General features: G+C 37.9%; 1 protein-coding gene across 4 annotated transcripts in view; it reads right to left on the minus strand.

Moving 5' to 3' along the window:
* LOC133648208 (protein diaphanous homolog 1) overlaps positions 1 to 11,685 on the minus strand; it is a 232,003-nt gene that overhangs the window by 167,941 nt on the left and 52,377 nt on the right. For all 4 annotated transcript variants that reach the window (XM_062044059.1, XM_062044061.1, XM_062044058.1 and 1 more), the window contains 2 exons: positions 6,420 to 6,535; positions 1,161 to 1,225 (listed from right to left, as the gene is read on the minus strand). In XM_062044059.1, coding sequence (XP_061900043.1) covers positions 1,161 to 1,225; positions 6,420 to 6,535 — 181 coding nt within the window. The remainder of the gene's footprint in view (positions 1 to 1,160; positions 1,226 to 6,419; positions 6,536 to 11,685) is intronic.

Below are 11,685 nucleotides of genomic sequence, written 5' to 3' on the forward strand. Positions count from 1 at the left end.
TTAGCCTTTTTAGAGAAAATCATATCATTGTAGTAAATTATGCAAATTACTCGATGATGTCATGGTGACCACGCCCATAGCCACGCCCCCACCGTCACAGGTATCTTGGCAGTTTATGGGAAACACTGAAGAGAATGCCAAGAGTGTGCAAAGCAGTAATCAGAGCAAAGGGTGGCTATTTTGAAGAAACTAGATAGGTTGATTGGCATCACTAAATTGGCCCTAGTGTGTGAATGTGAGTGTGAATGTTGTCTGTCCATCTGTGTTGGCCCTGCGATGAGGTGGCGACTTGTCCAGGGTGTAACCCCGCCTACCGCCGGAATGCAGCTGAGATAGGCTCCAGCACCCCCTGTTACCCCAAGAGGGACAAGCGGTAGAAAATGGATGGATAGAACATAAAACATGTTTTCAGTTATTTCACCTTTTTTTGTTAAGTACATAACTCCACATGTGTTCATTCATAGTTGTGATGTGACAATCTACAATGTAAATAGTCACGGAAATAAAGAAAACGCATTGAATGAGGAGAAGGTGTGTCCAAACGTTTGGCCTGTACTGTATACGTTTTTGTTATTTTGGATGAAAAAGGAATAGAGAAACACGTGAACATATAGTTGTTCAGTTTGGAAGCAGCAGATCTTTTACGCTGGTTGTCAGCTTCCTGACAGCCTCTTCCCTAATTCCTGCCAAAGAGACTGTCTGCAATTACCCCATCACACACAACTAGCGCTAATATGTGTGGGAGGCTCATGACAGAAAAATGTGTGTCTGAATGAGGGCGAGTTTCAGCTCTCTCTGCAATTATCCCGTCACTGGGACAGAAACATTAGAGTAGCAGCACACCGTAATTAAGGCATTTACGCCCTTATCCGAGTGCGAGGACGTGTGTATGTGCCTGATGCTGGTCTTTAGGAGTATTTTTGTGTCCGATAGCTGTCAAACGTGTGCGCGCGCGCTCATTCTTGTCATCACCCTTGGTTCCTCCTCCTCTTTTTTGCACATTTGTCATCCCTTGTCAGTCAGAAACCAGCCTCACAGAATGCGATTAAATCCCACTGCCGAATACGAGGGGGAAAATCTATTTTCTTCTGAGCCTCTATGATCATAAAGGCGTGTTTGCAATGTGAATAAATAAATACGTTCATTTGTGTGTAGTTCACCTTCTTTTCGAGCTCGGTAGCCTTGGCCTCACTGGTTTTCACCTTGGTTTGGTCGACCATATTGTCTGGAAATAAACAGAAATGAGCGGGGGGAGGAAAATCGAGGTTAAATGGACGTGGAACACATCAAATACATTACACGTGTCCATTAGAGCAGTGCTTTTCAACCACACTAGTGTACCCTGAGATATTGTTTGGTGTGCCGTGGGAAATTATGCAATTTCACCTAATTGGTCGAAAAAATAATTTTCGCAAACCAATGATTATAATCCGCAAATAATGTGCCGTTGTTGAGTGTCCGTGCTGTGTAGAGATCAGCAGAGTAATCAAGTATTTAATAATACCACCTTAACACGTGACAACCAAATACTTACACAAAGCGACTCAGTAAAGAATCTGAGTATTATCTTTGACCCAACTCTCTCGTTTTCCCCTGGGGGACCGGTGCAATGGACGTCGAGTGGATCTAACATAATAGTGTGAGAGTCCAGTCCATAGTGGATCTAACATAATAGTGTGAGAGTCCAGTCCATAGTGGATCTAACATAATAGTGTGAGAGTCCAGTCCATAGTGGATCTAACATAATAGTGTGAGAGTCCAGTCCATAGTGGATCTAACATAATAGTGTGAGAGTCCAGTCCATAGTGGATCTAACATAATATTGTGAGAGTCCAGTCCATAGTGGATCTAACATAATAGTGTGAGAGTCCAGTCCATAGTGGATCTAACATAATATTGTGCGAGTCCAGTCCATAGTGGATCTAACATAATATTGTGAGAGTCCAGTCCATAGTGGATCTAACATAATAGTGTGAGAGTCCAGTCCATAGTGGTTCTAACATAATAGTGTGAGAGTCCAGTCCATAGTGGATCTAACATAATAGTGTGAGAGTCCAGTCCATAGTGGATCTAACATAATAGTGTGAGAGTCCAGTCCATAGTGGATCTAACATAATATTGTGAGAGTCCAGTCCATAGTGGATCTAACATAATAGTGAGAGTCCAGTCCATAGTGGATCTAACATAATAGTGTGAGAGTCCAGTCCATAGTGGATCTAACATAATAGTGTGAGAGTCCAGTCCATAGTGGATCTAACATAATAGTGTGAGAGTACAGTCCATAGTGGATCTAACATAATAGTGTGAGAGTCCAGTCCATAGTGGATCTAACATAATAGTGTGAGAGTCCAGTCCATAGTGGATCTAACATAATATTGTGAGAGTCCAGTCCATAGTGGATCTAACATAATAGTGAGAGTCCAGTCCATAGTGGATCTAACATAATAGTGTGAGAGTCCAGTCCATAGTGGATCTAACATAATAGTGTGAGAGTCCAGTCCATAGTGGATCTAACATAATAGTGTGAGAGTCCAGTCCATAGTGGATCTAACATAATATTGTGAGAGTCCAGTCCATAGTGGATCTAACATAATAGTGAGAGTCCAGTCCATAGTGGATCTAACATAATAGTGTGAGAGTCCAGTCCATAGTGGATCTAACATAATAGTGTGAGAGTCCAGTCCATAGTGGATCTAACATAATAGTGTGAGAGTCCAGTCCATAGTGGATCTAACATAATAGTGTGAGAGTACAGTCCATAGTGGATCTAACATAATAGTGTGAGAGTCCAGTCCATAGTGGATCTAACATAATAGTGTGAGAGTCCAGTCCATAGTGGATCTAACATAATATTGTGAGAGTCCAGTCCATAGTGGATCTAACATAATAGTGTGAGAGTCCAGTCCATAGTGGATCTAACATAATAGTGTGAGAGTCCAGTCCATAGTGGATCTAACATAATAGTGTGAGAGTCCAGTCCATAGTGGATCTAACATAATAGTGTGAGAGTCCAGTCCATAGTGGATCTAACATAATAGTGTGAGAGTCCAGTCCATAGTGGATCTAACATAATAGTGTGAGAGTCCAGTCCATAGTCCATATCGAACAATTGTGTATGGTATTTGATGAGAACAACTTTATATTGTCAATATAGGCTATTGAGTTTCGTTTTTAACATTTGCAGCTGGTGGTGTGCACCTGGGTGTTTGTTTTTTGTTTTTATTTAAAAAATGTGCGTTGGCTCAAAACATTTTTCAAAACACTGCATTAGAGGACAAAAGCAGTTTGAAAACTTATTGTGGAAGCCTCTCATACTATTGTAAAGTGTTGCATAAATACTTAAAAACCAAATATAAGATATGTGAATAAGAAGTGATTTATGAAGTGAAAATCATTGAGAACAAGGTGAGAAGGACAAGCTGACCAGCAGGGTGCTTCAACAGTTTAATTGCAGGGTCTACAGGTGGTTCAGCGCTCAAGGGCTTATTGAGCATGTGCAGTAACAGAGCTAATTAGCATGAAGATGAATGCCCCAAAGTGGCTGGATCAAAGACAGCTGGATGAAACAGATAGTAATGACAGGCCGCATGTAAAGACTTCAAATAGGGAGGAAAATTATATAAATGCAGAGAAAGTGAAGCTTATAGTGAGGGAGTAAAACCCGTCAATGACAGAAGAAACTGTGCAAGTTAATCCATAAAATGTAAGGCACAGCAGAAATCTATTTTGTCAAAATATCCAAATCAAATGCGACCCACACAGTGTGTGTATTTGTGTTTCCGTTTACACGGTTATTATGTATATAATAGAGGAGGGATTCTTCTGTCATGGTGGCAGGGCTAAATGGGACAAACTTGGAAGGGAGAGCACTAAGGGAGATAGAACGTAGGGGGAGAAAAAACTGTGCTGAGTTTCAGAGTTCAAAGAAAAACACTAAATAATGCATGCAGGGCAGAATTGGGCTGCTTTCCACTGATAATAACTCTGGCAGCCTTAAAGGAGGCCAAATAGGCTGTGTGTGCGTGTGTGTGTGTGTGTGTGCGTACGCATTTAGAAGCAGTGCAATTAGAGCCTCCTCCGATGAACAACGGAGACCTGCTCATAAAGGACTATTGAACCCTGGAGACACTGCCTGCCCTTCCACTGCAGACACGCTGCCTCCACTATGACAAGTCTTTTCTTGCCCACACTCTAAAAACATTGGTCAGAAGGTGTAATAGTTCCCACCTGAAGCAGTCACAACCTCCGTATGAAAAGAAATGGCTCCAAAAGTCATAGCTGCGAGATTACAGTTGTAAAAAAAGATGTCAATCCCACATTTTGTTAAATGCAGTACACCGTCTGCAGTTTTAATTGATAACGGTAATTAAATGTTGCAACGGCTATTTTGGATATCCCAGCCTCTTCTTGATTGGGATAAGTGGGTGAAGGATAAGTAAAAAACACTAATTAAAGCTTGGCAGTTCCCACCCAGAACCATTTGTCACTAGGAATATCATGACCACGTCAAAGAAGATGAGCAGAAAACCATGAAGATAACAAAGACACCAACAATTTCTAATAGAATTATCTAACAAACGATAACATTTCCAATGTACTTATTGCATTCCTGTTTTAAGCCGTGCATCATTCACTTCTAACAATTTAGTGTGTTCCACTATTATTCATATTTGATCAAATACATTGTCTTGTAAAAGAGACAAAAGATTTTGAAGACCCCAACCACTGAAAATTGGAATATAATTCCACTTTTACAAGTAATACCTCCAAAATATTTTGTTTTGCAAACACCACTGTACATATCCTACCAAGTCAGTCCTACCCTGTTCCAATGTCCATTTCTCTTTATCTGATGATGCAATTGTTGATGACTGAAGGGTTGATACCAACCAAACCTAACCTAACCCCCCCCCCTCCATATCCCACACCCCGGATTGTAAATAATGTAAATAATTCAATGTATATACTCTGATGATTAACTTGTGTGATGACTGTATTATGAAAATAGTATATATCAGTATCATGAATCAATTTAAATGGACCCCGACTTAAACAAGTTGAAAAACTTATTGGGGTGTTACCATTTAGTGGTCAATTGTACGGAATACGTACTTCACTGTGCAATCTACTAATACAAGTTTCAATCAATCAAGCTTTGATTATGTGACTTGTGTTAATTGGCTTATGGCGTATGAGACCAGTTAAAGTTTTCTTCAACCAGGAGTATTTTTGTATTTGGATTTAGATCCTTTGGTTAATCATTTTTTTGCACATGTTGGTCTATTATTATATTGTGTGCTTGTTTTTTATTTGTATCACTAGATAGAGCTTACATAACACCAGCGGTACTTATACCAGAGTTTGAGCACCACCGATCTAAGGTCAACCTTTTTGACCTCGGGGCCCAACTTTTCCACTACAGAGGGGCCAGGGACCCACTCAAATATTATTAGTAATTTAACTCTTGATTTTAATCATGTCCAATAACTATTTCTAACCTCCCTACTGTTTGACAGGATAAACCTTGTCAAATGATATAAAACAATGTCTTAATCACAAAGATTACTGTTTATTTAACACATAAATCTTAGGCTTAGGTCAGGCTGATTAAACAAATAAGAACTATACAAATTAGAAAGGACTCATAAAATACATTTACATACAATTATGTTAAATACAATTTGTTACATGTTTCTTAACTGAACTGTCAATTAAAAATTTAAGTGCAAATGAAGATACAGCTTCAACAATTTAGTCATAATTGTTGCGCTTTACAAAATAATTTCCCCATTGAGGGATGAATAAAAGTCTATCCTGAGCCAGACTACCCCTGTTGGTTTAGAATTGTCATTACTGCCACAAGTGGTGTAAACTTATATTACAACAGAGCCCATACCGAGTTTGATTGATTGATTGAAACTTTTATTAGTAGATTGCACAGTACATATTCCGTACAATTGACCACTAAATGGTAACACCCCAATAAGTTTTTCAACTTGTTTAAGTCGGGGTCCACGTTAATCAACAGCTGGGCCTGTGGTTAAGAAACATTGACCTAAGGAATCCATCAATGGGTCTCAATAATTATGAAGTTTTCATTGTGACATTTTGTTTGATTTTGCTTTAATGTAAAACATTTTCTTCAAATTGTACTAAACAATATGTACTATTGAGTACTTCACACTCTGGCACCACCCAGTGGTGTGTGTGAGCTACTTGACATGTTTACTCAGTTTAGATGGACTATAGCTAGAGGAAACCACCCATAAATACATAAAGTTATTCTGTTTCTTTCACACCTCAGTGTGAAAGAAACAGAATAACATCAAGTTACTTTATTCAGCATCAAATTAAAATGGAAATATATGTACTGGTGAGAGACACGTGGTGTTTTGTGCTTTCTTTCCCCGACAACTCACCTATCAAGCCTTCAATATCGAGCCTGAGGTTGCGGCACTTGAAGTCGGGGTCTGCTCCATTCCGATGAAGCACGATCTGTGCGATACACTCATCTATTAGCTTGTAGTACTGAGGCCTGAGGGAGAAGGTGACAGATTGACAAAGAAATGAATTAGGAGACATGGGAAGACTGCAATGGGGAAAGGCAGAGAGAGGCTGGCACTGGAGGAGGTTTTGCACATGACTCAGGGATCTCTCGTGGCAATTAGGGGCAGTTTGTTGTTTTCATGAGCCACAAACCTCATGGCCAATAATGAAGGAAATGAGCCAGTTGAAACAAACAAGCTCTGTCAATTTGTTTTGTGCGTCGTAGTAACAGTTGGTGAGTCTAGAGTTTGACAGTGTGTATTGCTTCGGAAGTGTCTCGTCAAGTCAGTTTCACAAACTTCATTTTGGAAGGGTCTTATTGCTTGAGCCCATTACATACTGCCATATGTTATTTATTTTGTCTGCCTGTGCACAACATATTCTCCACTCCAGTCCCCACACTGCTACACTATGATGTGTCAGTGTTTTTTTCCCCACTCACAACTAAAGATTCATCCGTGGAGCGAGAGAGACACCTGCTGTAATTTTTGGAAAACTGCGGTTGGAATCAAAATGACACCTTTAATAAGACATCTGTCTCTACACTTGTCCCTTAGTGTCTACCGAGCTCTCCACCTGGGCTCTCCTTTTATCAGTATATGCAAATTTGCCTCTCTAAAAGTTAATCTTTATCTTTGAGAAGCAAGTCATAGCATGTGAAGCGCTCCACCAGGGAATTGGCATTGTTGGAAATAATCACATAAAATTAGGGGTGTAACGGTACACAAAAATGTAGGTTAGGTACGTACCTAGGTTTAGAGGTCACGGTTCGGTTCATTTTCAGTACAGTAAGAAAACAACAAAATATACATTTTTTGGTTATTTATTTACCAAATTTGTAAACAATGGCTTTATCCTTTTAACATTGGGAACACTATAATAATTCTGCCCACGTTAATCAACATTAAACTGCCTCAAGTTGTTGCTCGGATTAAATAAAATGACAAAACTTTTCTTCTACATTTAAAAAGTGCAACATTAAACAGTTTCAAGTCAACTCATCATGCTTCATTTATTACAGCATTTGGGAAGCCTGTAGTTGATTTATTATGTAAATGTTATATTTTTATCAACATGTGATAGCAGGGACCCTGCCATTCAAAACTAGGCTGCTGCATTACTAATGATTCATGTAACTATAGCTGAAAAAATGGTACAATGGCAATAGGAGAGACTATTCATCCCTCAACATCATGGAGTTCATGTAGGCTTAATGATGCACTTACATTATTATATCAACTATCAGAGACAGAAACTCTTCATTTAACATAATGTCCTTTTTTGCTGCTTCAACACAGCTCAATCAACACAGAAAAAGGTCAAGTGAAATAACAGACAGACAGGGCTTTGCTGTCCGTAACACACACACACACACCGCAAAATGAGCTAACGTTACGCTAAAAGCGAATTAGCCTTCACCTCAAGCCAGGACTGCGAGCGAGCTGAGCTGCAGTTTATATTTCTAGAAGGTCAACGGGCTCATAGTGATCTTACTAGTAGTTGACTGGGAGGTGTTTATTATCATTTGGGGAGTGCCCGCTGCCTGATGATTACCTGCTAAACGCTAAGCACTGACTACATGCGCTTTGAATACGCACTGCCGATTGATGGTTACCGCTTTGAATACACACTGCTGATTGGCTGTTACCGCTCTGTGTGTAACCAAACAGATGGTTGTGTGGGTGGGACAATGCTGGGTGCTGTGTAGAGGACTGACAGACAGAGGCAGAAGGAAGCGGAGGCGGCTACTTAATATGTTCGTGTGGAAACTCGTTCGGTACACCTCCGAACCGAACCGAAAACCCGTACCGAAACGGTTCAATACAAACACACATACCGTTACACCCCTACATAAAACCCTAATCCTCTACTACATCCAGAACAAACACTAAAAGTAAGTTAACAAAAAAACATGATTAATTCTACACGTTTTCTTTGTAAATGAGTAGAACAAAAATGCCTTTCTCTCTTTAGTGCTAGGATTAAAAAGACAAATGTGAAAGACAAATCAATATAATTCTATACCTGCCATGTTATCCAATAATTACATTGTGCTCCTCTGCCTGTTTTGACAGAAAAATTATTTGGACAAAGAAACAGAGAGTAATTAGAATTTTGCTGCAGATAAGAGCTGACGGCACTCCTTCCTATTAAAATGGAACTGGCATGTAATTTCATACATTTGGAATGACGCCCGAGAAAACAAACATCACATTGATGGAAGGAATGAGCCAAAAGATAGAGGGAGGCCTATTAAGAGTTGTGGGGAATGTTTTCTCATTTCTTTTTTTTTAAATATAACAATTTTACACCAATAGTTGGTCATCACTGAGGAGAGAAACAAAACTGTCACTCAGCATTTCCATTTTAAACCGTGGCTATGCCTTCATTTTTGCCCATGCATTTGTATAAATAATTGCAGTATGGATGTATAGTGTCCTGTGTGACTGTGGAGTCGTCAAAATACCTTTTCTGACTTGTGAATGTTATTACAATGTTTGATACTCGTGTCAAAAGGTTCAAAATAATCATGATTTGATGCATTTTGACGTGAACTTGCATGCATTGTTGGATGCCTCCGTTCGCTGGGTTTTGCAGTCTGGCTAAGTCGTGGCGTCAGAGCGAGGTGAGAGCACTTATTGATTAAGTAAAGGCCCCCAGCCAGAGGGGGAGGGGCTCCCACCTCTGCATCAGGCTTGAGGAAAATAGGTAGAATAAAGTTTTGTTCTTTTTCATTTAATCTTAGCATTTGCATAATAACACCAACGTGCAACATGCAGGGACAAAGATGCTGCGAAAAGCAGATTTTTAATGCAGAGTCTGAATCGATTGGCAAGTGTGCCGAACGTTGTGGCCGGGTGAATCTATAGGTTTATGAAGTTTATTTTCAAACATGTCTGGAAAAAAAAAAATATATATATATATATATATATATTTATTTATTTATTCTAACAGTGTGAATTTTCACAAGATAAATTATGATACTTTTGGAGAGGGTGGGGTGCGGTTTTATTTGCAATTTGGGAACGCCTCCATGATTATAAAATCTTGCTGACAGACCCAAAAATGGGTTATAGGTTGTATTCACCTGACGACACGTCTAAAAACACATATATATATATATATATATATATATATATATATATATATATATATATATATAAATACACACACATTGTACATATATACACACATTGTATATATATATATATATATACACACACATTATATATAAATATATATATGTATATATATATATATATATATATATATATACACACACATATAAATACACATACATATATATATATATATATATATATATATATATATATATATATATATATATATATATATATATATATATATATATATATACATATATACGTGCATATATACATAAATATACATTACAGGCCAAAAGTTTGGACACACCTTCTCATTCAATGCGTTTTCTTTATTTTCATGACTATTTACATTGTAGATTGTCGCATCAAAACTATGAATGAACACATGTGGAGTTATGTACTTAACTAAAAAAAGGTGAAATAACTGAAAACATGTTACTCAGTGGCCTAGTGGTTAGAGTGTCCGCCCTGAGATCGGTAGGTTGTGAGTTCAAACCCCGGCCGAGTCATACCAAAGACTTTAAAAAAATGGGAGCCATTACCTCCCTGCTTGGCACTCAGCAACCAAGGGTTGGAATTGGGGGTTAAATCACCAAAATGATTCCCGGGCGCGGCACCGCTGCTGCCCACTGCTCCCCTCACCTCCCAGGGGGTGAACAAGGGGATGGGTCAAATGCAGAGGACAAATTTCACCACACCTAGTGTGTGTGACAATCATTGGTACTTTAACTTTAACTTTTATATTCTAGGTTTTTTTCAAAATAGCCACCATTTGCCCCGATGACTCCTTTGCACCCTCTTGGCATTCTCTCGATGAGCTTCAAGAGGTAGTCACCTGAAATTGTTTTCACTTCACAGGTGTGCCTTATAGGGTTGATTAGTGAAATGTATTGCTTTATCAATGGGGTCAGGGCCATCAGTTGTGTTGTGAATGAGAAGGTGTGTCCAAACTTTTGGCCTGTACTATATATTATACTATAAAATATACTATTCCACCGTATTTTTCGGACTATAAGTCACAGATGTTTTCATAGTTTGGCCGGGGGTGCGACTTATACTCAGGAGCGTCTTATGTGTGAAATTATTAACACATTAGCGTAAAATATCCAATAATATTATTGATGTCATTCACGTAAGAGACTAGACGTATAAGATTTTATCGGATTTAGCGATTAGGAGTGACAGATTGTTTGGTAAACGTATAGCATGTTCTATATGTTATAGTTATTTGAATGACTCTTACCATAATATGTTACGTTAACATACCAGTTGGTTATTTATGCCTCATATAACGTACACTTATTAAGCCTGTTGTTCACTATTCTTTAGACATTTTAAATTCCCTTTCAAATGTCTATTCTTGGTGTTGGCTTTTATCAAATAAATTTCCCCAAAAAATGTGACTTATACTCCAGTGCGACTTATATATGTTTTTTTCCTTCTTTATTATGCATTTTCGGCCGGTGCGACTTATAGTCCGAAAAATACGGTATATAATATACACATATATACACACACACACATATATATACATATATACACACACATTATATATAAATATAATATATATATATATATATATATGCACACACACATATATATATATATATATACAAACACACACACATATACACATATATATATATATATATACAAACACACACACATATACATATATACATATATATATATATATATATATATATATATATATATATATATATATATATATATATGTATATGTGTGTGTGTTTGTATATATATATATATATATGTGTATATATGTATATATATATATGTAAAGCGCTTTGAGTCACTAGAGAAAAGCGCTATATAAAATATAATTGATTGATTGATTGATTGATAGGCAAGGCAAGGCAAGGCAACTTTATTTGTATAGCGCTTTTCATACACAAGGCAGACTCAAAGTGCTTCACAGACAACAAAGTGAAATGAAAGAAAATACAAGCAAAATTAAAATGCAGACAATAAAAATAAAAATAAAAACAGT

This window comes from Entelurus aequoreus, linkage group LG04 (genome assembly GCF_033978785.1).
Source record: "Entelurus aequoreus isolate RoL-2023_Sb linkage group LG04, RoL_Eaeq_v1.1, whole genome shotgun sequence".
NCBI lineage: Eukaryota > Metazoa > Chordata > Actinopteri > Syngnathiformes > Syngnathidae > Entelurus > Entelurus aequoreus.